Source organism: Meleagris gallopavo, chromosome 4 (genome assembly GCF_905368555.1).
Source record: "Meleagris gallopavo chromosome 4, MGAL_WU_HG_1.1, whole genome shotgun sequence".
Lineage (NCBI taxonomy): Eukaryota > Metazoa > Chordata > Aves > Galliformes > Phasianidae > Meleagris > Meleagris gallopavo.
In genome coordinates this window covers 18420604-18443648 of record NC_139407.1, presented here as the reverse complement: position 1 = coordinate 18443648, position 23045 = coordinate 18420604, and the positions used below count along the sequence as shown (strand labels likewise).

Below are 23045 nucleotides of genomic sequence, written 5' to 3'. Positions count from 1 at the left end.
AAATGTACTTTTTCTCTTACGTGTGAAGGATTATACTTTTGTTTTCAACATATAAACATATCAACCTCATTACTAAAACTGATGCTTGTCTAAAAATAAATATTTTGGTTGGCATATGATGATGAAAGCAATGTCCTATCCAATTTCTTAGGAAATGGGAGGAAAGCTAAATTTTCTTTGATTTAATGCTATGTTTGAAAATAGCTGAAGTATACTTTGTTTACTAAGAGTATCAATCTTGAAAATGAAAAATACTGCCTGTTTTAGAAAGACATGAAACTTGCTAGTTTAGATGTAGAACTGGTTAAGCTGGATGTGTGTAACACACTAAATTTTGAGGGGCTGCAGTAGTTGCAATGGCCAAATAGTAGGAATACCCATTCAAAGCTGTAGAGTAAACCCTGCTAATGGATAAACCCTACTATGTGAGATGTCATTTAATATCACTGCTCAGTTGCAATTGTTTATATTCTGAGACAGTTCGTAACTTTGAAATTTTAATCATTTACATTCTGATGTAATTTTTAAGAGTGGTTTTGAAGTGTAAACACTGAGTCATTGAAATGAAAATAGTAAGGACATCAAGGTCTGATTCTGGTTTCAAGTATGGAAGCTTATGAAGCAACTGGAGCAGCAGCTGTCTATCAAGCACATTGCAATCAATATGTTTTTTAAATCTGCTCTCCACCATACAAAGTATTAATGAGAAATAAGCTAATTTTCCTGTTGATTTTTTTTGTTAAAGAAATAGTGTCTTGTTTCTTCAGAGAAATTAACAATTAGTTTGAAGCTTGAGAATTTTCTTAAAATCACTTTCTGTGTTTTAGAGAGGAAAGATTTGCTAACTAATGCTGTGGTCTGGAGAAGTACTCTTGGCTTACTTAACGTCATTGTCCTCAGGGAAACTTTAACACCATTTTGTACTCTAATACATGAATCTTCAGGATCTGTTGGGTCTTTTCTGTGTTAAGAGCTTTACCAAATTTATATCAAACACGAGTGGAAAAGATCTGACTCACATAAGCCTGAGAAAAATTATTCATTCGCTTGTCTGTAAACTATGCACTCCCACACAGGAATTGCTGTGTGAAAGCAATTACAGGAGCTTTCAAAGCTAACTAAGGAATCTTGCTGGTACCAGTATAATTGATGCTTTGGCAAAATTCTTAAATGCAAAAATGCCACAGGAACCGCAAGTTATTATGTAAGTTATTTGATATTAGTTCTGGTCTAAGAATCTAGCATTTTGATCAATATCTAGCTTTTAGAAATAAAAAATAAGGTGCTAATACTGGAGTGCAGTGCATAGTCTGTATTCAGCAGGTTTCTTTAACTATGCTATCTCTATATGGATACAATTGTGTGATTATATTCCATAGCAGGGTGAGCAGTATTAACATTTCATAAGGTCATTTCATAGGTGAGCTGTTACAGTGTGAAGAGGTTTCTTGCTTATTATGCTAATTTTTTCTGTAATATTTAAACTGTGAGACCAAATGACAAATTCAGCAAGAATTGAGCCCTTTTATTTGGTTCTTTTTATTTTATAGTGTGAAGCTCATTAAGCCATTGCAAGATGGAGTTTAATTTTTAGAAACCCTTCTAATGAATATTTTTGGAAGGGAAGAAAATGCAATGAGGGGAAAGCTTAGAAAAATGCACAGCTTAAATCTTGAGTAGTATTTACAATTGGTGCCTATACTGATGTAATATGAGCTCACCACAGATCCCAAGAGTTGATATGAAATTACAAATGAACTTATTAATATTCAAAATGTTTTTTATAATAAAGGTCAGATTTTGTTCTTAAAGGAAAAAAACTTTCTATATTTGACAAAGGAAGGAAATGCCCAATGGATTGTTTAACATTCAACTTAATGATTTTTATTTTGTATGCATTCATTGTGGTCTAAGTCCATCTTTGTGAACTTAAATATTGAACAGAATTTTAATTTTTGTGAAAATGCACATTTAGCTCCAAGCACTTAGCTTATTTTTTTCTGTTTTTGTCTTAAGTGTTACATGCACTACAGTTGAGAAGAACTTGAATACAATTAGCAAATTCTACGTAGGCAACAATAGTTTGCGTAACAAAGAAGTCGGTCTGGTGTGCTTCTCTGAGACAGTTGCAGGTATAGAAGCTACAGAAGTTAGAGCTGTCTGCAGGCTGAGGTAACTTAGTATTACAAGATTTGAGAATAGTAGTAGATTGCACCACTAAAAACCTTTAAAGAAGAAAATAAGAGAGGTTGGAATTAATGTGACTTGTTTACTTGTGTTGGTCAAAAGCCACTGAAGAATACTAGAAACTAAACATACCCCTCGTACTATAAGGCAGTGGGATTTTTCTCTTCCAGAGGACACTGATTAGTGGAAGAAGGAAGTATTTGACATTATACTTACCCAGAGAGCTTGTCATTTGCCCATAGGAACTTCTGGCTCCCCTGAGATAATCTCAGAGGGGATATATTACCTAGGATTGGTGGTTTTATTCTTGTTCTTGTTTTTTTTAAATGTATTTCTCACCTATAGGGGCACCTGCCAAATTTCTTTGATATAAGTTCTAAAAATACATTAATTCCTAAAATTAAGATATAGATAAAGCTGTGTCTTATTAAGCAATATATTGCTCTACATTATGTTATGGTCTGCGTCTGCTTAATTCTTAGAAATCCTTTTGCTTTTAGGTAAATTTTATAAATCAACAGCCAGCAACACTTTGATTTCTTTAGACAGGAGTTAAGGTCAGCTACTTTACAGTGCTTTTTCCTCTGAAAGAACATCATTTTGAGAGATGATCTGGAGACAGATTCTAAGTGGTCCCTAATTAAAATTAAAGCTTTTGTTTTGAGACTCACAGGTAATATTTCTTTCCCTTAAAAATTTGTACAGAGATTCTATGTGAGCTCTCACTAATGTGTGCTCACATAGAGCTCTTGCTATTTCTTATGTGTTGTGTGCTATTAGGTTGTTCTTTGTTTTGAAACAGGAGATCCTGAGAAGGAACTTAATCCTAAGAAGAAGATTTGGGAGCAAATCCAACCTGATCTTCATACCAATGACCAGTGTGTGGCTACATACAAAGGAGTTCCATTTGAAGTGAAAGGAAAAGGAGTCTGCAGGGCAGAGACCATGGCAAACAGCGGAATTAAATAAATGGTTGTTAGCTGCTTGTTCAGATGTTGAAATGGAAAGTAATGCAAGCACAATAAAAAAACCATGAATATTATAACCCTCTGAAATGCATGTCTAATACCTTTTTTTTGTTTGTTTGATTCCTTTCCCAGAGATGCATAATGTTATACCTGTAACACTAACAATTCACTCATTTCCATATTGACTCTCTTTGAGGTTGTGTTCTGTGAGGTATTAACCACTCAGTGATTGATTACCAAGGCTCATTCATGGAAGGACTAAAGGCTGATGATCGTATTTTCTAGATAACTGAAAAGTTAGGAGGATCCATGAAGCAAGAACATCTCAATAAGGAAAACTTTCTGCCCTATTCCTTGTGTGCTAACCTCAGTGCTAACAGTTGGTCAGAAGACTGCAGCTGTTTTCATTCTTAACATCTTTCAACAGTTTCAGTCCTCTTTAAGCATTTTTCAGATATATTATAAACTTCTGCAAATTTGTTTTTGGCTGTGTTTTCTGTGTAGTCTGCAGACAGTGGTAATGGGAGTATTAAATTATGGCCCCTTATACCTCAGAATATGCAAAATGACATATGAAATATGTTGCTATAATAGTTTTGGAGTTTCACCTTTTCCACCTCAGTAGTTCCTTCCTAGTGAGGGAGATGTCTAATTAAGGATGAGTAGCTAATAGATTGTCAAGAAAATGTAGTCAAATATGAAAGAGCTGGTTTTCAATGCTCAAAACACACAAACCTTTTTTCCATTTTAATATATACTTTGAATAATATTTTGTACAAAATATGCTTTGATTTTTTTTAACAAATTACTTCTAGGTTTTATTTGAATTATTCATAATGTATTTAAAACAGGCACAACAACTATGGTGATATCATTAAATTGCTCCTTTTTAATTCTTGCCTTTCAATAATCTGAAAATAACTCTTGGAGCTCAATTCACAATAAAACTTGAAAAGTAACTATTTAGAAATGCTTCACATGTTTCAGCATGTACTATTTAATTAACTGTCTACTGTCTAACTGCTCACATGGTAAGCACTTATCTAACCACCGACGTAAGAAATTTACCCAACCTGGATTTCGTAGGCTTTGAACTTATATAGTAAGCTGGGAGATAAAAAAATCGAAGTGGTAATGATACAAGATTAAAAGGAACCAAACACAAAAGAAAAAATTAACAGATAACTCTATCAGATGAGTTCTGTATGTGCCTATACAGTTAACTGTGTTAATTTTTCTTGTATCTGGGAATAAGCAGCAGAAGTTGTTATTTTAAGTCTGCCAAATAGCATTAAGCACATGGGGAGCTATTTTAACTGGCCTAAAACAGTGTGTCCAGTAATACTTATTAAACAAAATACTTCAAGTATTTTGTTTCTCATGCGATTGTAGCATGAAATCTTACTATTGACTGCACTCGCATTTAGAGCGTGATTTGGAGTACTAGCTTGTTCTCGTGTGGTTGAAATTAGGATTCCAGATTCAGTAGTGTGAGGTACTCTATGAAGGGCATGCAGTTTGGTAATCTAAAGAGATATTTCCAGATGTATGTTCAGAGGTATTTGGTAGGGATCTTGAAGATTCAAATTGCTGTCTTACCTACTGTTTTATAAGATGCTATATAGCGTAGAAAATAGACAAATGAGCACCTGAAAGCTAATTTTATTCCTTGTCATGTTTAAGTAGCACTCGATAATTATTTTGTCTTATAAAATTCAAGAGCTTTCTTAAGACAGTAGTTCTTTCCTCTTTATTTATGCTCTTTTGATTGTCTAGGAAAACATATTTGTTCTGTACTGAGCTCAGCAGTGATAACAGGGTACTTGAAGCTTTGTGCAAATATGTTTCCTCACTGAATCCAGCTGCTTCTGCCTTGTCTGCGTGAGTAAGTAAAACTGCAGTGAAATCCTTCCATGTGGGACCTAGGAGTTCCTGTAATGAAAAACAAATCTCAAATTCTTTTATTCATTTTTTCTACTCCCACCACATAATTTTGTATTAACTGATCATCTTATGTTTTGTTTCTGGCAGTAATCCAGTTTATGCTATCTGAGTTGCTGAAATTTTGGGGGACTTTGACCTTTAAATACCTAGGCATCGCCTTCTAGTGGAAATAGGTAGCTGTGCAGTGAAAACAGTTGACCTGTTCTGCAGATGTTAGAGTTTATTCAGTTAAAAGTGTCCACATGTAAACAACAAAAATTGTTGTTTAGCTTCATCACACATCATCAGAAATAATATGTAAAATTCAAGTAGCTTACATTATTTTCTACATATAAATACTTGTATGCTATCTTTAAGCTCTTCGAAAAAAGATTTCTAAATCACCTTGCGGTGAATAAATAAACAATTTTATGTAACACTGATTTCAGTAACAGCTGTATCTTTTTAAACTGAGCTGTCCTTGGCAGCACAGGAATAATGACAGAATTTCTTTGACTACAGTTCTTCATTTGATAGAAGGGAATGGGGGAACCAAGCTAGCTTTTTGTCAGTATGAAAGAAGGTAATATGAGTAAGAGATTGGGCTTTAAGTTACGATTTTAGAAAATTAGCAACTTCAGTGCAATCATGTGAATACTTGTCTGTGTGAAAGGAAAGCTACTGTATTCAAGTTCACCTTATAGTTATTTCAAAAACTCTGTAAACTAAAAGTTTAAATGCATAAAACTGTTTTAAAGGATATCTTTGTATTCCCAAAATAAATAAGGAGTTAGACAAAGGATTATGTTACCTTAATAGTGATTAATCTGTTTTAGATGTTAGGAGTGAGAAAAAAATAAACTGCAAAATAAACTTTATTTTGGTGTAGACTGTGGAAGAGTTGAGAGGCTAGTTTTAGAGGAAGAGTGGTGCCTTTAATTATCTGAGGACTCGGGTAAGTCAGTGCTATTATTAGTTATGAGATCAGTATCTGCCACTCTCCTAATACATTAGACTATTGGATTAAAAAATGCAGACTTAAATGCCAGTAGTCTTCTGTATGCACTACTGATAGACCATCCCTAATATGTAGAGGATTATTGTGAGATCTCCTTATTGCTAAAAGTGTAGTCTTCATGATAGTTTCTTCTTGGATTGGCATAGTGAAACACAACCATAGTGAAACACAACTGTTGTTCATAATCCCAGCACTTGGACGACTGTCCTGCCCCATTTGTTCGTGGCTGATGAAATCATAGCATGATAGCCTTTTAAGGAGATAATAAATAAGTTATAATTAAGAAACAAGGAAGTGTTTTCTTACTGTTTCTGTTTTAACATGTTTTATTTAATCTCTACTAGGGATTTTTAAACCTCCATTAAAGGAGAAGGGTACGGGGTCATCTACTAGGCTTTTAACAGCCATGTGGCCTTGATCCAAAACAATCTAAAGATGATTTTTCATTGGCTTAAAGTAAAAATTCTAGATGAAAGTATTGATTCCTCTTAAATAACATGAAGTTTAGAGAAATGGAAAAGTAGAAATGTATAAAGAAGGGTAACAATGAGAAAATATATATATGGATTCCATTGAAGGCAAAGACATTCATTTTCAGTGTCACCTCCTCCCATAAATCTTACGTAATTACAAAAATTCTCTTCCACAAAGATTCAAAATATTTGCTTCAAGTGAGTAGTGCTAGATTTCCTTTGCCAGAATAAATCTGTTAACTTTCTAATTTTTTTCCCCCTTGAATAGATATAGCATTAGTTATAGTGACTTTCTGTATGATTCTGGACCTATTATTCTCTGCTTTGGGCTGTGTTCTATCCTATGCAGAGCACAGGAGCGTGAAGCAACTAAATTTTTACTTCAAATAGCAAGTCTCTCCAACAAGCTAGAAGTGTCATAGTAAACCTTAGACTAATTTCTGTGAGAGAAGCTTACTGTGCTAGGTAAATTTGATTCCAGAAGTGTCTAGTGTTGAATCAAACTATAGTATAGCAGCTCTTGATTCTCTTCTCTCAGATTCAACGTGTGTGATGATGGTGTACAGTGTTAGAGCTATGAATGTAATTACATATTTCAGCCGGTGGATTGGAGAGTGTTCCAATTTTTAGCTGCACTTCTCTAATTCATATCTGCAGTCAATGTCTCCATAGTTACTTTCAACCAAAGACAAAAGGAGTTGTCGTTACAGTAGAAACTTCTATTTATTTCTTACCTGGATGAACAGAATTGTTTGATCATTTTCATCTGGACACAGAGGCAAGTCAGCCCTAAGGACTAAAAGAGCAAGATGCAGACCTTCCTCTCTGAAGTGGTGAGCCAGTGCAGATCTCACTGTGTGTTTCACCTGCTCTTTGCTCAGGCTGCTGTGAGGGTAGCTTGGAGTGTCAAGTACCCGAACGCGGAGAACTAGCTCACAGCCATTTCTTCGTGTAATCCCCAAAATACGGCAGCTGCACCCAAGGCTGCAACAAGTGGTCACTGAGCTTGGAGAGAGATGGCTTTCAAAGTCCAAGCTGCCTAGCAGGCTGTTCCCAGCAGCACTTTTGCCAGTCTGAGTTCTTCCAAGGACCGCAAGGTTGATTGTCATCTCATTACTGTCTGCCATTGTCTTTGGTTTATGTCTGCAAACCTGTCATTAAGTGAAGATGGAATAACATGAGCTGTTTTAGATCACAGACAATCCAGCAAAAATGTAAGAATATAGTCTCTTGAGTGCCTTTCCTTGCCTGAAATCTTTAAGGACTATTTGCTCTAGACATTCAGTGCAGCTCATGCATATCTCTAACTCAAGATCTTTGCTGTCCTTCTCCAGTCTCCCACTCAGAAGAAGCAAGACCTCCTGGCAGTTCTCACAAGAAGGAGAGCAGCTTGATAGGCTGTGCTTCTGCATTGCTGCAGGCTGAAGAGCTGGGAAAGAGACAGGTTTCAGAAGAGATTTAGGAACATTGTGAGGCAGATAAAGCTAAAGATGGGCGAAAAGAACAGAGGGGAAAGGAGCTGAGAAACAATTGTGGAAAATGCAGAAGAAAGTGATGAAGAAGGAGGAAAACTAGGGGAGGAAGAAGTTAGAATAGTGATAACCACGTGCTCCTGTTACTAGATGACTATAAATCTTTACCTGTTTTTTGAGGGGAAGTGAAGATAGTATGGGAGAAGTAGCTTTTAAAGGAGTGTTTCTGCAGCAGAGAACAGCTTAGAAGCTGTTAGCTTTTGTCAGCTTCCATTAAAACTGCAATAGGTAATGATCCAAAAGGGCATTCTGATACAGGCAAATATAGGAAGTATGTCTTAATTAAAAAAAAACAAAACAAAACAAAACAAAAAAACAGTGAAACTAGTTAATGCTGCAGATTCAGTCTCCAAATTTAGACTCTAGGCATTGGAAATATACGTTATCATATAGACTTCTGTAGCACAGTGGGGAAGAAGAGTGTAGGCTAGTGGTTAGAGAAGGGAAATGACTTCACAAATAAGCATCTTATTTTCTTCTTTTCTGTATTTATCTAATGGATTTCGCTGCACATTAATTGTCTCAGAGGAATTTTGATTGATGAAATAACATTCTGGTATTTCAGATGAAAAAGCAATTGGTGAATATGCAGTTTTCTTATGTGATCTTTTCTTGGAGCATTTGGTATTTTTTATGAAACTTTCCATTATCACTTCACTTTTAAGAATGCCTGCCTATTCTCTTTAAAAAAGACACTTTATGAAGTTACTGTTATCAGTTTATTCATTGATCTAAATGTGAATTGTATTCATCTTCTGTAACATAATAATATTAGATGGAGGACATGAATTCGTGCGTTCCTTCCTTCTACCTCTTTCTTCCTGCTGTTATAACCAAGGATTTTTCTTTTTTTTCCCTATATGCAGTCTACATTTAAATGCTCAGGTTAATTTCATAATTTGTCACTTACCTTATATTTTCTGAAAGTCTTTTTTTCATTCAAGCTTCATTCATAAACCGTGTGAGCTGAGCAAGAAGTTCGTACATGAACTTTGAAACTTACAGCAGCAATGTACCACACTGAGACTGTTACGTACACATTAATCTGGTTAATCTATTACTGATAGATCCTCACTCAATTTGTTGTGTTTGGTCAGTACTTAGCACTGTCTGATACAAATATGGTTTTATATATAAAGTGGGTATTTTTGAAAGTTGATTAATTTCTACCAGCAGTTTAATGTGAGAGCGATAATGGAGGTAGTAGGTTATTTTGTGTTCTTGAATGTGTACATATATGTACGTGAAGAGTATGTGCACTTTCTTTTATTCTTATAATGAATTGATAGCTGCAATATCTTCAAAATACAGTGTGAAACTTATACAGATGTAAAGCTATTTCTCTAAAAAGGTAGATTAAAATAATCTGAAAATAGATAAAAACACAGAAGTCATTTGTGAATCTGGAAGAAAATTGAAGAAAAGAAGACTGGCACCAGTGTCAATCGTGTTCATTTGCTGTTGGCTAGATAGGTGCAATCCTTTCTTTGATCACATGCTATGCTTGGTATGTTTTGCTGGCAAGTGTAATTCTTTGCCATGCTATAGTAGTACTAAAAGCAAAGTTAAAAAGATATCCCGGAAAAAAAGATCTATCGCTTACTTTTTAGGCTTTTTCCCCCAGGTAAGAAAGTAACTAATTTGTATTTCTGTGCCATAGTGGGAAATAAATCTACATTTGTGTTTTAATGACTGATTTCTGGTAGCAGAACAGAGGAGTGCTTATCTGTTTGCAGAGAAAGGTTCAGCTGTAACTCCTCTCTGACCATAAATTCTAGGTTGATGGAGAGATGTGTTTAATCCAAGAATCTGGTAATGAAAGAACAGGAATCTGGTATGTAGGCTTTCTGTGGTGGGAAGAAAAGTGAAGACACTTTCCAGAGCCCATTTGGATAACACTGTTATCCAAACTGTAGCTCTATGTGGGAGCTCCTAAGTCGCGGTTTAATGCAATACGAGGTCTGCTTCAGCCTGCAGCAGTGTAGTTAAGGCTTCGGTTCTTCCAGAAGTCTGAGTTCCATTATGGTCCCACAGGTGGAGGGTAGGAGCTAATGGTGCTTTAACAGCCTCCTTGGGTAGCTCACATTATTCTTCACGAATGAGTTATTTTGTGTTGCCTGGCTTTAGACACCCGTGTACAAATTTTGTTGCTCTGTATTTTTAAGAGCACGTACACAAGTTAGTTGCCTTTAGACAGCCTCCTCTTCTTCAACTTGCCTATTTTGATGAGAGGTGAGACGTTAAATCTTTCCTTGTGTAAGTAGCTGTGGCATCTACTGCTCCTACAGTTCCTACTGTGAAAAGCCTAGTGTGAAGGTTAACAATGCAGAGTGCATACAACTCAAGTCCTACACAGGTTCTATCTTTATATATAAAGTGTATAGCAAAGTTCCTTTCTCTGCTGCTGGAAGCAGAATTGAAGAAGAGTGCTTATAGGGTGACGCTTGAAAACCAAGAGTAGGTCAGTTTCATAGAACTATGGATATTTCCAAATACAAAATCTGGGTGCTTCACTTGATTTGACTGGAAGTCTTGACTTTGGTTAGATTGTCACAATCTAGTTCAGCACATTTGTTAGGCTGTTGTTATGCATGGTAATGCCTCTCGTTAGAGCTAAGGCAATGTACGTCATCCAAGCAGTCACATTAGTAGCCCACCAGGGAGACAGTTTAAGCTGTGCATGAACAAGGAAGGATTGATTCAAAATATCAGGAAAGCTGGAATTCTAGGAGAAATGGAGTCTTGTATGTAAAATACAGTTTGTTCAGCTTTAGGTAGATCAGAGCTCTTACACTGGCAAAACTGCGATAAAATTAAGAACACTGAAAGCAAGGCAGTGTTTAAATGTTAGCTAAAAGTTACCTGACCGTTCTTCCCCACCAAAAAATGCAGTTTCTTTCCATTAATATTATTACTGTAGCATAACCTTTGACAGGATGCATCTGGAATGTCTTATGTCAGCATGGACAATGGATTTTAAGAAGTCATATTCCAAGCAAGGTAAGATGGGAATCAAACTGTTTTATATAACATTTGCTTAATCTCCTTGAAGTACATGAAAAGAATCCTCCCCAAGGTGGCAGTAGCAGCTTACTCCACAGGTACTGTAAAACTCAGCTGGGGGTCCCCTTGCTCTAGAATCCAATGCTGAAATAAAATACCAGGCCAGAAATAAGCTGAAGTGTTAGAAGTACAGAGCAATTAAGAGAGTCTTGAAACATCTGCTGAAATAATGGAGATGTGGAAAACATTTTACGACATTTTTCATTGTCGTAAGGGATTTTTATTTATATTTATATGAGACATGTTTTCTTTCTCTAATATATAGGACAGCATCTTAATGAGTTTGAACAGCAGTAATTCAAAGGTAACACTTAAGAAACTGGAAGTTTTATTTGTTCTTCTTTACATGATTCTTCTAAAAGAGATCTTTTTTTCTCTAGCTTTTGATTGAGTTGGTGACATTTACTGGGGGCTTTGGATCTGAGATCTTACAGTCTACTGGCAAAAGTTGAATTTGCAAAGAGCAAGTACAGAATGTAACAAAATTCTATTTGATGCTTTTTAGCACTACTCACTGTCTGTGGGTAAGCTATTGTTTGGTTTTCTTTGTGTTTGTTTAACTTTATTTCCAAAATGGCAAAGAGAAAACTGAAACTGAGGTCTATTATGGATTGGCAGGCAAGAAAGCTCCTGGAACTTAAAAATGAATCTTTTACTGCTCCTGTAGAAATACCGTGCAAGTCTCGTAAGGAATTGTTAAGAATCTAAGGAAGTGAGGCTCCTAATCAAATTGAAAATAACTGGAGCTTGGGCATGCTGCTTCTTCAGATTTTGAAACAGTGCTAAAAGCATTTCCAACTTTCTGCTGGATTTGTATGTGTGTACAGCATTAACTAAAGTTGCAGTACATTTTTGTCACATTACCCTGTCAGCTGTTGTTCTGTTGTATTCCTGTGATCACCCAGTTGGTCTGAAAGCACCCTGAGCAAGCTCTCCACCCTCCTTGTTAGTGTGTGCTCCAAACAGGCTACTCTTATAAACTGAAATGACAAAGGTTCTTTTGAGGCACCACTTCTCTTACCATGTGTCTCCTTTCAGTTCCCACGCCTTCCCATCCCTTAAAGCTTCTTTCCCTATGCGGGCTCTCATTGGAGCCAAAGATGATGCCGTGGTAAGTAATTTAAGATGTGCTTTGATGAAGTTCTCTTACTTAGAGAAAACTCAGTGAGGCCATTTGGTGGATTGCCACACACACAGGCAGGCTTTAAGCCTTCTCATACAACATGAGAAGTACAGAAAGGTATGCAGGCCATGTAGTTGGTGTGGATTCAGTTCTGTTAGGCATGTAATTTCAAAGAAAAGCCAGACATGTCACTGCTAAGAGAAGGACGGTCTAGTGATGCTTTATTTCTTTTACACTGCATTCTCTCTCTTGATCCTAAAGGAGCGCACTCATAATATTCCCTAATGTTTCCTTAAAACAGACTTTTTTGCTTGCTTATTCCTATCTTTACTGTTCTTGGTATTTTTGAAATAATGAATTAGCAGCAATCTTCAAGATGCTTCTTTATGTGGTATGGATGGCTGTGTGAGTAGATTGGTTTTGCCAAGAAGAGAGAAAGAGAAGTATAGCTATAAACTAATGCAATTGCACCTGCTTTGGGACACTGTACATCTGCAGAACTAACTCCTTAGGTTCCCACTGTACCTCTTACAGCAGAATATTGGTTCAGGGCAAATGCTCTTGGTAAAACAAGAACTCTGTGTTTTAAAGGAGATGGAGCAGAACTGTCAGCATGATTAGAGCATCTGCCAGAAGTTATTTCTATATTCTCCCACTGAATCACAGAATTCACAAGATATCCTTTTCCTTTTTCCTCTGCAAAAACTTGAAATTAGATACCGTTATCTTTGACATGCTAATCTGGTAAGTCTCTCTGCTGTGGAAGTATTGTCTTTGCTCAGTTGGCAGGAGTGATGTTCTTCCAAAGCCTTCGCTTTTCAGCGCTTCTCTATAAGAAGCTACTTTTCTTTTTTCCTGTTAGTATGACATGGGTTTGTGTGACATGGCTCTGCAAAATGCTCGGGGATGCATTGTACAATGGGACATATCCCATTCACTGTCACAGGCTGCCAATTTCCAATTCTCTTACTAATCCACACCTTCTTTGGTTTTACTAGCGCTTTCCTCTTGCACCATATCTTTTTTTTTTTAATATAGAAGGAATATTTTTGATACATTTTACTGTACTATGCTGCCTTTTGAGGAGATTCCTTGGAGATACTTAAACTTGTTCGGGTCTTGTTTCCATCCATGGTGCCAGGATTCATTTTCTCTAGCATAAAGATTAGACACGTGCTGCTAGTGCCCAGGACTGGCTATAAGGCTAGACAGCAAGGCTGATATTTGTCTCTGTGTTAACTGATTCAAGTGAAATAGGCAAAAAGACGAAGAAAAAAAAAAAATTAAGACTACATATATAAATAATAGTAAAGGAAAACTAATGAAATTGTAAGCTTTTGACTTCAAAGGCAGATGCTTGGGTAATACACAATATCTGGAGAGCATGAAAATACAGACTTAATGAAACCTATTTCCCTTACACATACTTATCTGGATAAACTTTGTGACTGGCCACGTATATCTGTATTGACAACATGAGTCAGACTACTATGGTTGTTCACTTTCTTCTGATTAATCTTGAGTTCAGCCTCATAAATAAAAGTATTTTGTCTCTGGAGCATATGTCCTATGAATGGAGAGAATACATGGAAGCTCAGGAAACCTAGATCTGGCTACTGTTCTTGTAACTCTCATTCCACTATTTAAAGAACCTGCACAATTTCTCTGATTCCTCATCTAAATAGTGGAGGGAGTCTTCACCTCTTTTGGTAATGTATAGTAGGAGTTATTTAGCTGAAGGCCACAGATTTTTGCCGGGCAACAGCAACATTATCACTACTTCTTTTTAATGTTATCATTATTGCAAAATGCTCAATAGGAACCCAGATAACTTGAGGCTTACTTTCCAAAAGTATTCCCATGATGCCTGGAAAGGCTATAGCCATAGAAGTTGCAATTCTACACAGGGATGTTTGTTTGCAGTGCTACTCAAATGTACTCTGATCCTTAAGTAGTTTTTCACAGAATGTTGGGAATACGAACCATAAAGTTTCTACTTAAGAATGTAAAGATGATACCTTTCTACTCAATAATATCCATAGGTTTTCAAGACAGCTTTAGATATTTCATTTCTTATTTTCCAGGCTATTTAGGGAGAAAGAATACAACGCATGTTGAGGAACTCTCTTAAAATACCCAATAACTAACAATTTGCTATATTTGTATTCTGATTGTAGCTCTTTCTTGCCTTCTCTCTGCATACATTTTAGAGGCAATCTGCTCGGTTGCTAGCAACTTTTGTAAAAAGTACAAGTTTAAGAAACTGGAATACTAGCTAGAAATACAACTACCCTTTCTTGTTTCTGATAGTCATGATAGCTTATTAATGTCAAGCTTTGAATAGGTCCTTTTTTTTTTTTTTTTTTTTAATTTTAAAACATTTCAAGCAAATTGAATTTGAGAATATCTTCCAGGATGTTTCACTATGTCAAGCCACTGAATATGTAGTGTCATTATTAAGGTGTAAAAGTCATTTTACAAGCCAGTGTGGCTTGCTCTGGCAATATTTAGAAAAGTAGAATTGCTGTGTCTGGTATATTAAAACTTTTAATAGTGTGTGGGAGGGTGCAAAGTATATGGTTGTAAAGTTGGTGTGTGAATTAGAACCACGAGCCCCAGACTCTGTAATTAATCCACTTTCGTGATTTGAAGTGTGATAGACTGTCTTCTTATTTGGTGGCTGGAAATCTGCCTGTTAATGTAAAATACAGAGCTGCATCACCACTTGTTTCCCTGAAGTTAATGTTTTATAGCTATAGACAAGAAAAATGAAAGTATGGAAACATTACAGACTTAGTTTTGGTAAGCACTGACATAACTGGGAGCAGAGGAAGTATGCTTGAGCTTTAGGTAGAGCAGAAAAGGAACAGCAGAGGGGTGAGAAATTTCAGGTTGTTGTTTTTTTGTTGCTGATTTTTTTTTCCTGGGTTCCCCCACTGCTCTTGTATCGCTGCTCTTGGCAAATTTCATTTTGCCAGATGCCTTCAGATGCAGAAGGTTGATACTCGCATACAGAAAACTGTTTCCTTCAACTATGACTGTCTTTACACACAGGAGGAACTGGTTGCATCTTCTATCTGTATGGTTCCTTAGTTGGAGAATGTTTTTTTCCCCTCCTGTATCAGATATCTCTGTTTTTTGCCAGTGCTTTCTGAATCTGATGCAATCCTGAGCTCTCTGTATTGAGGATAACTGGGGGCAAGAGAAGGCTTATGAAAACTGTGTCAGGTTCTATGTTCTGATAATGTAAGTTGGAATAAAAGTATTGTCTCTTGGTTTTTATCCAAGTACCAAGTCCCCAATATATTTTACAGTACAGAACAGTAAGACATGGGAGGAGTTTAAAATGTGGTGTCATGCTGTGGCCAGCTTCTGTGGGAGAGATGAGAGCGTTCCATTTTTAGCACAATGAAAATGAAGCATGGCTGGGGGAAGCTGAGCAAAAATGTATTGTCATGTGATTTTGAATAGGCCTTTTATCATCAAAACAAAGATGTATAGGACATAGCAGCTCATAGAGAGCAGCCATATAGCAGAGACTAAATGTTGACTCCCAAGGAGGTAGCAGAGGTTTCTGCCTAGCTAAGTGAACAATGGAAAGAAATCGGGGCTTCCAAATACAGCTAAGTACATTTTTTTCCAATTAAAAACGAATGTACAGGGTTGATGTTGTCACATCGACTTCCTTGTAGCTAGAACCGTGCTTGCCCAATATCATCGGCTAATATTTTACAAAATCTTTTTTGGTCAGCACAAAGTAATTTATGGCTATGAAGAACAAACAAGAGCGCTAACTTCTTTCAGTCTACACCCACAATTCTTTTTTTAGAAAACATATTTGTCTCAAGTGAGAGAACAGATTTATTTTTTAGAAACAGAACTGTAGAGAGGGAAGAAAATTCACAGCTGTCAGCATTTCCATAACCTCACAAGACCCAATTTGTTGTCTTAATTTATGGGGAAAACACATTGTTTTTCTGCTTCAGGTTTGCGTAACTGGATGCTTATATATACACAGCATTTGTGCAAAAGATGTGCTGCTTTTAACATCTGTCAGAAAACAACTCCTTCCTGTTACTGTCTTTTGAATGTTTGGGACTTTAAACTGTTTTTGAGGGCTCTTACACTAGGAAAAGGGTAAACCCATCCTGATTTAAGAAAGTGCTTCTTTAAGACATATAAAATTAGGCTAAATTATCAGTTTCTTTAGAAAAGACCAGCTACTGACTAAGTTAAGCAGTCTGATCTGGTGCTTCTGAGGGGCCATCAAAGAGCTGCAGTCATGTCCTGTATGATGCCTACTGAAAAGATGGCTGTAGGGAGACAGCCTTGAATAAATGGTGGAGGGCAAATCTTCATTGTAAGTACGAGAACTCTCAAGTCTCAGTGATTTCATATATCCTTGATATCACTTAAACTGCCCGGACATGAAATACATTGTCTTCCGGCAGCAAGTGACAGTGTTCACCAAATGCTGGAGGGGTTTAGTAAAGGCTTCAGTCACGCAGTAAGGACTTTAAGCACAGCAATATTCTATTATTTTCTCTATCCTTCAGAAACATAACTTCATTGTAGTAATTAAAAAAAAAAAAAAGAAAAAGGCAGTTTCTCAAAAATAGTAGGAAATAGCTTTGTAAATCTGCAGTTCTTAAGTTGCCATAAATAGAGTACCACTGACACAACGTGGAGCTGACAGGCTTTGTATAGGAATCTGCTGGAAAGGGCAGACATGAAGCACTGCATGTCAAGAAAGCGTGAGAAATAATATGGAAGATATTGGTTTTTGGTGTTTTTTTTAATAATTTTTTTAAAAGTCCGTTTAGAAGATGTGAATTTCAATGGCTACATGAAATGTGAACTATATGTCAGTACTGTCTTATTTTTATTTAGTCCACAAAATCTGGCGTACTATCTTATTCTGCATGATAATCACTGTTATGGGACACTCAGCTTGTGGACCCTGGCAGCTGAAAAGAGGAGTTGCACAGATGACTTCACACTGTTTAGAGTTTCTGCATTTGGGGAATATTATGGAATTGCTAACAAATTAGTTCTTTTTAATTGTAGTGGCATGTATGCATTTCCTGTCCCAACAGTCTTATTCATAGCACACCAAAAGAATTACATGATTTTTTTTTTCCTTTTGAATGCAAACAGCATGAAGAAAAATTGTTTTCTAGACATCAAAGAGACTGAAGTCAAAATGACCAGTTCAGATGGCAAGCAACGGAAATCTGAATATTGGCCTGTTTTATACCTTTAACAGTAATGAGACCAGCTATTAAAGCAGAGGAAAAAGGGCAGAGGGGACTTGCCCACAGTTTGTATTGATAAAAGAAAACAAGTTGGCTGAAAAATTGTAATTGGGGTGACAAAGTAGTGAAATCAGCCTTTTCGGTCCTCAGTATAAGGATGATGTGTACATTTAGATTGTAATTTGGGTAAGACATTGGATACTTCAGTCAGTCCATGCACAGAGTGACTTATGTAGTGTTTCACCTTTCAGATCTAGAGATATAGATATAGATATTTAACCTTACTGAAACGTAGATTTAGACTTGGGAGTCATTTCTATAATTTCTATCCTGCAGCCATGTCTACAGTGAAACATGGCAAACACACAGTTTAGAGCAGGAGGTTAAATATTTCAGAAGAAACAGTGAGGGATTGTAAAGATGGAGCAATTTCTGACATGGCATGTTGCCAGGAAACACTGGTTGTCTGTTGGCAAAAATGTCATGGGAGCTTTATTCTGCTAATCCCTCTTGTCCAATATGAAGTTTAAACCTAATATCAGTTATGATTATTTAAATCGGTTAAAAAAAAAAAAAAAAGGATGCAAGCCCTTGTGCAGGCCTAGGAGAAAGGAAGAAAACATTGTGGCTCCTGTTCTAGACTAACACAAAGTAAGGCAGAAGCTGCAAAGTAAGTTGACTGAGTGATGAAGGAGAGTGACTGGTTTGTACACTGGTTGGTTTATTGTTTGGAGAGGTCTAGCCTGAGTCTGAAGAACTTATAAGAGTGATGAAAGAGATGTAGTGAAACATAGAAAGATTGTACAGCTTTGCTCAGAGCTTTTGCTCTGGGGTCTCCAAAAGTGAACGTTGGTGCGGCTGCTGATTGGGCTCTCTGAAAGTGAACATTTGGTCCTGGAGCAGAAAGCAGCAGTACCTTCTGTGGCTTAGGACAAGATGAGGCTTAGGTCACGAGCATCACAGTGGAATTGTTCAAGTAGGCTATGTCTTCCTTGTCTTAACCTCTAGATGACAGTTCTAATTTCTAGAAGTGTTTGGTGTCCAAGAATGTTTACTGGATTGGTGGGAATTTCAGCAGTTAATATTTGGCTTCTCCAAATCATGCAGTTTTCATTCGTTACTTGTTCTTTCAGTTTTTCTTTTCTTTGGCAAGGTCTTGGAAATAAGCAGCATCCTATGGCTGTCAAACTGTTCTTTTTGACCTTCTTTCTGCATCTGTCTGTCTCTTTCGTATTCACCTTGAACCTGGTAAACACTGTTGCCTGCAGCGTTTTAGATTCACTGACTGCAAAGAGTGTAGAAATAGTTGAAAGCATGAAACTGTCATTGTGAAAGTAGCTTAAGAATACTGATCGGGCTTTAATATGTGGAGGTACTGATAAGAACAAAAACAAGATGGAGGATTTGTTAAGGCGCTGTTAAATTTAACCAAAAAAAAAAAAAAAAAAAAGTTGCTCTTGCATTGAGCCTCTAGAACGTGACAATGGTAAAATGTCATTATAATTAGATTTACATGAATCACAGTAAGTCATGATTCCTGCAAATGCAGGAAATCAAATTTCTTTCTGCTGTACCCCAGAACAACTCAGTTCATTCTAACAACAACAGTGCTCTTTTAGTTGGGTGTACTTATAAATCATTTGAGTTATGCTGGTTAAAACTGAAATAACATTGATGTAAGCGAGACGTTTCACTTCAAATTGAGATGGCAAAATATGTTCAGCCTCGTGAGAGGAAATGACAATGAGAGCTATGGCATACTACAGAAAAGCTGAGCATTATAACTCTTGGGGTCACATTGAGAAGCTCTTTGTAAGGCCACAGCCTCTCACTTCATATTTTCCAGTGTCCAAACTGACTTTAACTCTGTTTAAAAGAAGGACACTCAGACTTTTATTTTTCCTGAAAGTTTGCATTCTCATTTCACTCACTTTCACAAAGAATGTTACCTCAGAAACAGTAAATGGAAAACATGTGCTTCAGGCCTAATGGTATTGCTGTTTTGTATGGTCAGCTCCAAGTTCACAACATAAAGGCTTTGTTAATCTAAACTGAAATAAAAGCAGCAGTCATAAAGCATGTGATATATAAACTCTCATATAAAGTTGTATTATATTTCTCTTATTATTTTTAATAGTTTGGATTGAGAGAGAGAAAAATGTTTATTGAAATGATAAAAAGCAGCACTTCTCTAAACATTCCTTCTCAAGAAAGGGAAGACAAGCATTTTGTCACTGATAGAAAGTTGCAATGTTAAATGTCTTTTTTCTCCTGGTACTGATTACTCTTAAGTGTTGTGCATTTTGCATACAAAAGAAAAAGAAATAAGTGAGCACTGGAAATAAGATAATTTCACAGCTTTTTAAAGGAGGAACATTTTTCTGCTCTCATTAAGTTCTTGTTCTGTCACTCTCAGTCATGGATTTAATTTGGTTGGTTGTGCCAAGGAAAGGAGTTCTCCCATGTCCCTACTTTGATGGTGTTTGAGTGCAAATGTAAGTTGCATTTGTCTTCTGCAGAGTCCTTTTTTGTCTACCTTGCAACTCACTTATGCAATTGATGAGGTTGAATCCCTCAAAATGTTCAGTCTCTGCTAGAACAACATTAGATGTTGTACGTTGAGGTTCAAAGGATGTGGTTCACATAACACAGGTTTCGTGTTGGATAGGCAATGGGAGAAAATTACTGGCCTTACTGAATTGTTTGACAGACAGCTGCAGTTATAAAATCCAGAGATTCTGACCTGCTAGAATGTAGGTGCTACGTCTAAGCAGTAATCCCAATGCTTTCATTTTGGAATTGTACAGCCAGCTTTTAAGATGCACAATGTTTTAGTTATTCATAGGTATCATGGGAAAACTTGCTTCTTTTTTAGGATTATGGATCACTGCGTGTGTGTCTGATTTTTCTCTCTGAAAAATCTTTTTGGAAAGGTGTGTATTAAAAACAGGACCCTCAGAGGTAACCTGAAGGCTAAACTATTTCAACAAGAAACTAAAGCTTCTTGACAAAGGTAAACTGTGAAGCTGAAAACCAGAACTGCATGAAAGTGTTTCGTATATGTTTTTTCTGAGATGCTGATGATCATTTGGCCATATTAAATTACTTTATAGAACAGTGTGCAAGAGTGTGAAAAGTTTTTAAGATCTTGATTTGGAGATGTGCCTTTCAGTTTGTCTCAAACTATGTTTTCTTCACTTCCTTGCTGGTCCTCATCAAGGCCATTACCTTAGCATTTGAAAATAATGTAGATATAATATGTACCATGCATATTTATTCATTACATTTTAGCTGTTTTCTTCTTAAGGCACAGAGGGTGAGTTAATTGTTATAAAGTGATACGGCCTTTGGGTAGGTTAGTCATCAATTTAAAACTAATGATTTTGGCACTCTGCAGAGAAAATAAGAACAAAAAGTGTATTATTGGAAAATGAAACTAACAATTCTGTGACTTGTAAGCAACACAGTGCTTTTGCCTTCAGTTTCAGCTGTCTTCCCATTTCCCTAACTTCAAAATTAATTCCTGACTTTATTCTAGGTAATATATTTTGTAATTTCCTTCGGCACCCCTAGAAAAAAAACCTTCAGCATTCACAGTAGATTCCTTTAGCCAGCCAAGTGTAACTTTAGGACATTATTAAAAAAAAAAAACATTCTCATTTTCAGTGTTCAGTTATGGCTGCTCTTTGTAGAGCCTGTATCCATTTCATAACATATATCTTACAATACTTGTTTTAGAGGACTTTAACTGGGATATCCTCAAATATATCGCTCCTCTTCTCCTCCTCTTGAAAATCACAGTTTCTCTTTTTACAGTTGTTCAAGAAATCAGAAACCTTATTAAAAACTGTAAAAATGGAAAAAATGTGTTCTGTGAAGCCAGAATATCTGTCTAAGTAGTTTTTATGGTCCATTTTTCCTTTTGCACAAGATCAAAGCATCAAGGGACAGGAAAATAGGGTGAGAAAAGTCAATTCAAGCTTGCAGAAATCATGCTCAGGCCAAATATTTATCCTGTGATTCATCAAAAATGTTGCAAAATACAGTGCTGGATTTTTAATGATCTAAGGTTTCACTGCCAGTTCTTGTAGGACATCCTGTTCTGGTGCAATTCTTAAAGGAAAAAAAAAAAAAAAAAAAAAAAAGGAAGCAAAGAAAAAAGAAGAAAATGCATTATGTTGAACCTTGGAGAGACCTGGAAGCCACTAACAGATGGGCATTTTTCATCATGAAGTGGTGCTTTTTAAAGAATGTAAATAATTATGTTACTGGGGGTTTTGACTCAATTTTAAAATTGATAGAAGAAAAATTTCTTGTAATCAGACAAGTTACTGTTTCTGCTCTGAAAGTAAAGGGAAATCTTCAAGAGTGAGGCATGTCCTGAAAGTAAGTGATAAAAGATGATAAGAATAGCATCTTACACTTGAATTCTGCTGATTTCAGAACTTAAAATGACACAATGATGAGCAAATGACTCCTTATTAAAGGACAGTGATTCAGTCCTTTAGTACTTGCTAAAGGAGCCTTAATATGTGGGATAAAGGATGTCCTGGAGAAGCAAACAGATACAGAACTTTGTTAGGTTGAATGAGACACTGTGATTTAAAAAAAACAAAAAACAAAAAACAAGGCTAAGGCTGAGATGAGTAAGTCAATATATCAAAGAATTTGAATAGACTTGTTTCCTTTTATATAAGGAACATCACTGAAAGAGGAGCTCAATCTGGAGAATAAAAGGGGATCTGAGAGGCTTTCGCTCCTTGGGCACTTTCCTGAGGTGCAGTCCTCTGAATAAAAATGCAGGAGCCTGCCCGTACTCCACTATTTATCAGCCTCACACAGGTACAATACTTCCATCATCTCTCCTACTATAAAAAAACATAATTTAAAAAAGAAAAAAACAAAAACAAAAAGAAAAATGTAGGGCATATGTAAACCATATCACCTATATAGAAGTGAGATAAACATACATTCCTGATGGACATGGTCAGTGGGGTGTCAGTGAGATGCATCTCATTGTCCCAAGGGAATTGACTGATGCAGTTGCCAAGCCATTCTCAACATTTGAAGAGTTACAGTGGTCAGATGAAAGAGGATGGAGCACAGCTCTGCTGAAAAGAATGTGGGGATTTTGATGGATGGCAAGCTGGATGTGAGCCATCAGTGTGCCCTTGCAGCCTAGAAAGTCAACTGTATCTTGGGCTGCATCAAAAGAAGCATGGTTAAGGAAGGTGATTCTTCCTTTCTGCTCTGCACTTTGAGTCCTCACCTGGAGTACTGTGCCCATATGGGGAGTCCTCAGTACAAGAGAGATGCGGTCTTGCTGGAGTGCATCCAAATGAGGGCCACAAAAATGACCCAAGGGGTGGAGCATCTTCTCTATGAGGACAGGCTGAGAGAGCTGGGGCTGTGCAGCCTGGAGAAGAGAAGGCTACGGGGAGACCTGAGAGCGGCCTTTCAGTATCTATGGGTCCGGGGGGGTTGAAGGAAGGAAGGGAACAGG

General features: G+C 36.7%; 2 protein-coding genes across 3 annotated transcripts in view; one reads left to right on the top strand and one right to left on the bottom strand.

The window, feature by feature from the left end:
* The window catches only part of AIMP1 (aminoacyl tRNA synthetase complex interacting multifunctional protein 1), a 29295-nt gene extending 26053 nt beyond the window's left edge, over nucleotides 1–3242 (top strand). For both annotated transcript variants that reach the window (XM_003205496.5, XM_010709801.4), the window contains exon 7: nucleotides 2990–3242. In XM_003205496.5, the coding sequence (XP_003205544.1) occupies nucleotides 2990–3156 (167 nt within the window). In that variant the 3' untranslated portion in view covers nucleotides 3157–3242. The remainder of the gene's footprint in view (nucleotides 1–2989) is intronic.
* A 645-nt stretch (nucleotides 3243–3887) lies between these two features.
* GIMD1 (GIMAP family P-loop NTPase domain containing 1) lies at nucleotides 3888–9118 on the bottom strand. The gene is made up of 3 exons (XM_003205497.5): nucleotides 9012–9118; nucleotides 7304–7720; nucleotides 3888–5087 (listed from the first exon to the last, which is right to left on the bottom strand). Exons 2-3 carry the CDS (start codon nucleotides 7694–7696, stop codon nucleotides 4818–4820), a joined length of 663 nt encoding a protein of 220 aa, XP_003205545.1. The 5' UTR covers nucleotides 7697–7720; nucleotides 9012–9118; the 3' UTR covers nucleotides 3888–4817.
* Between the last annotated feature and the right edge of the window lie 13927 nt (nucleotides 9119–23045).